The sequence below is a fragment of the Triticum dicoccoides genome, unplaced genomic scaffold, assembly GCF_002162155.2.
Source record: "Triticum dicoccoides isolate Atlit2015 ecotype Zavitan unplaced genomic scaffold, WEW_v2.0 scaffold32065, whole genome shotgun sequence".
NCBI classification, from domain to species: Eukaryota; Viridiplantae; Streptophyta; class Magnoliopsida; order Poales; family Poaceae; genus Triticum; species Triticum dicoccoides.
In genome coordinates this window covers 29,496-33,079 of record NW_021263080.1, presented here as the reverse complement: position 1 = coordinate 33,079, position 3,584 = coordinate 29,496, and the positions used below count along the sequence as shown (strand labels likewise).

At 44.3% G+C, this 3,584-nt stretch overlaps 1 protein-coding gene across 1 annotated transcript; it reads left to right on the top strand.

The window, feature by feature from the left end:
* Nucleotides 1–272: 272 nt before the first annotated feature.
* LOC119345868 (ubiquitin-conjugating enzyme E2 11-like) lies at nucleotides 273–1,368 on the top strand. Its single transcript, XM_037615720.1, has 2 exons — nucleotides 273–615; nucleotides 714–1,368. Exons 1-2 carry the CDS (start codon nucleotides 352–354, stop codon nucleotides 1,077–1,079), a joined length of 630 nt encoding a protein of 209 aa, XP_037471617.1. The 5' UTR covers nucleotides 273–351; the 3' UTR covers nucleotides 1,080–1,368.
* The last annotated feature ends 2,216 nt before the right edge of the window (nucleotides 1,369–3,584 follow it).

The window sequence follows — 3,584 nt, the reverse complement described above, 5'->3', positions numbered from 1 at the left end:
TGGGTGCACCAAGCTGGGTGTAGAAAAACCACTCTCATCAACTGAAACCTAAACACACCCAATTATTAGAGCACAGTGAGAAACAATTTTTGAGGCTCCCTTTTCAGAGTATCTCCCAGATTAGCTCTTGACAGCAACGTAAACTGATCTTACCCTATCATGTAGAGTGTGGTCTATTTTCTGAAAAGTGTATTAGAGTGTGGTCTGACGCAGCGTTGCGTCTCCAAGTCAAGGTCTCCAGAAAGTCGAGCCATCCATATAAAGCATCCAAGCCGGAGCTGTGAGCATCTACCTAGCTAGTACTGCAGATTTCCTTGCACCACAGAGGCGGGGCAAACGGGAAGGGGGAGGATGAGTGTGCGAGCACCACCGCCGCCGACCATGCCGGAGTCCGACTGGGCGATCAGGCGGATCCGCAAGGAACTGAAGCTGCTCTGGCTCGACCCCCCGGCGTTCTGTCGGCCCGGCCCGGCGCCCGTGACGGATCTGTTCCACTGGGAGGTGGTCATCGACGGGCCCGACGGCAGCCCCTACGCCGGCGGCACGTTCCCCGTCGACGTCGCGATCCCCAAGAAGTACCCCATGAAGCCCATCAAGCTCACCTTCAAAACCAAGGTACGTGTGCGCGTGTTCCGCGTGGCAACAGAGGATTGGAGACTGATCGCGCGGTACGTCGTTTGACCCCTTCCCCATACCCGTCGTGATCTCTGCAGGTGTACCATCCCAACATCGGGCCGGAGGGGAGGATGGCCCTGGACATCTTCGGGGAGTGGTGGAGCCCAGCGATCACGATTAGCACGGCCCTCCTGTCCGTCGTCTCCGTCCTCTACGACCCCCTGCTTGACCTCCCCGTCCGCCGCGACGCCGCCCTGCAGTACAGGGACCAGCGGGGTCTCTTCGAGCAGAAGGCCAGGCGCTGGACCCGCAGATACGCCTCGGCGCCGGTCGCCTCCTTCTGCGCGGCAGCGGCAGGGAAGGAGGTGCTGGAGGAGGCGGCGACTAGTGGGGCGGTGGCATGTCGTCGTTCTTGTGGAGCGGGGAAATGGCGTTTCTTCGGGGCTCGTCTCCTTGCCATCTAGTGCACGCCTCCAGCCGTTCACTGCGGTGAAGTTCATTCACCACAAGAACTACAGTACTAATTTGGTCTAGTAATTTCGACAGAGTGGGTTGTCTTAATTAGTCATATTCGGATGCTTATTGGCGTTGGTGTGAGCCTTGTTGCACCGCACTGAGGCGAGGTGTAGTGGTCGATGCATGCTCCTACGCAACTTCTGCAAACAGAAAGTATGGTATTTGTGCCTTTGTTCCGTGTTCTTATTGTACTAAGTTGTGTTCGCTATCCAAGCGATCACAAGTAACTTTTCTCGAGCTGCGGATCAGAAGAAACCGGATAAAGTTATGTGGGTGAAACCTCCAATCAATTGTTATAAATTAAATGTTGACGCTGCTTTTTTTGAAGATGGAACGGGTGCAGCTGCAGCAATTCTTCGAAACAACCGAGGAGAGGCACTTGCGGGAGCATCCTGGTTGCTTCATCATCTCCTTGATGCAACAACGGCGGAAGCAGTAGCTATTCAGCAAGGACTAGAGTTGGTTGAAGGACTCGGCTGTCATCAAGTCATTGGAAGTTATTCAAGCATGCAATGGCGTGATTGAGATTTGGAGCCCCTATACTGCTACTTTGGCTGATTGTTTTCAAAAAGCATACCGTATTGGTGTGGTATCCTTCACTCATTGCCCTAGGGAGGCTAATAGATTGGCGCACAATCTTGCTAGACATAGTTTTAATTTAAATACTACTCTTGTTTGGGATGGTGATCCTCCCAGCTTTTTACTTTCGGACATTGTGGATGATGTAACTTTGATATGAGTTTAATAAAGTGCGCCAAGTAGTTTTCAAAAAAAAAGTTGTGTGCTGCCGTTAAGTTCAAAAAAAGAAGTTGTGTGCTGCCGTTTGTACGATCTAGTTGGCGGTGACAATTTTTGAGGCTTTTGTTCACTTTTTCTTTCTTCCGCGGAACAATTTTCTTAAAGAGTCTGACTATATAACCTCTAGATGTGAGATATTATCTTACATTGAACTCGGGACCTCATACCAGGGAACCGATAGTTTCTACCACTCCGACAGATAACTGATGTTGACGATTAGGAAACGGGGATCATTTAAGAACATAGCACAACGTCCAGATTAGAAGACATGTTTGAAATTTTTTGAAACCTTTTTCTTACAGATTATGTTTCTTTTAGATGTCCAATATTTTTGAAAACACAAACAATTTTAAAATTTTGAAAAGTATTTTTCAAAAGTGAACAAACTTTATAATGCCATTATTTTGAATAATAAGAACAAAATTTGGCATTCCGAACAATTTCTTCTTGAACAATTTTTCAAAACATGGACAATTTTTAAAATCGCCGAACAAGTTTTAGAGCGTGGACACTTTTGAAAATTCCAAACATTTTTTGAACAAGATGAATAAATTTATTCTATTTTTATTTTAATAATATATTTTAAATATTGTTTTGCACCATTTAGAAAATATTGAAATTTTAAAAATGTTCATGCATTTGAAAAGAATGTTTGTGATGTTTCAAAAAATGAAATATACAATGGGAAAAAAATCATAACATTCAAAGAAATGTTCGTGACAATTTTTTAAAAACAAACGTCACGTATTTCAAAAAAATCATGACATTTTATAGAATTTATTTTATGCAATGTAAAGAAAATGTTCGCATAAATTTTTTAAAAAATATCATACCATTTAGAAAAAAAGATCAGTAGGAATTAAAAAAACGTTTACCATGTATTCTAAAAAATGCTCGGGCCTGTATTTGAAAAAAATATTCATCATGTATTTTGAAAAAAATGTTCAGTGTGTCTTAAAGAATGTTCCCGTGTATACAGAAAAACATACAGTGTGTATTACAAAAGTGGACATGTATTTGAAAAAAAATACAACTATATAGTGGTACTGGGTGGAACGAGTTGCGCGCCGAGAATGGACATGCAACTATGTCGGGCATGAGTTGCATGTTTGACTTGGAGCCGCAACTCGGTCGGGTGGGTTTACATGTTGGGATTGGAAATGGAACTAGATAGGGGTTGGAGCAAGTTGCGTGTTGCAAAAAAGCACATGCCTAGGTGTGAGTCAAAGGGTGGGCTTGTAACTGGGAGAACTACGAGCTGAGTTGCGAGTTGAGGATGTACTTACAACTAGGACAACTATAAACTATGAGACCAATTGAGGGTCAAGGGTCGGCTTGCAACTAGGATAAAACAAATTACGCTTCCAGTTGCGAGTTAAGGATGGACTTGCAACTAGGATGAAAAAACACATACTCAGTTATGTGTCAAGGATGGGCTTACAACTGGGATAAAACAAACTACGTGCCTAGTTGCGAGTCGAGGGTGGTCTTGTAACTGAGAGAAGTATATAAAACAATGATACGAGTTGCACGTTGAGGGTGGACTTGTAACTGAGATGAAAAAACAAAATACAACCCAGTTGTGAGTCGAGGTGGACTTGCAACTAGGACAACAACAAACTATGGGCACATTTACGAGTAGATGGTGGACTTGC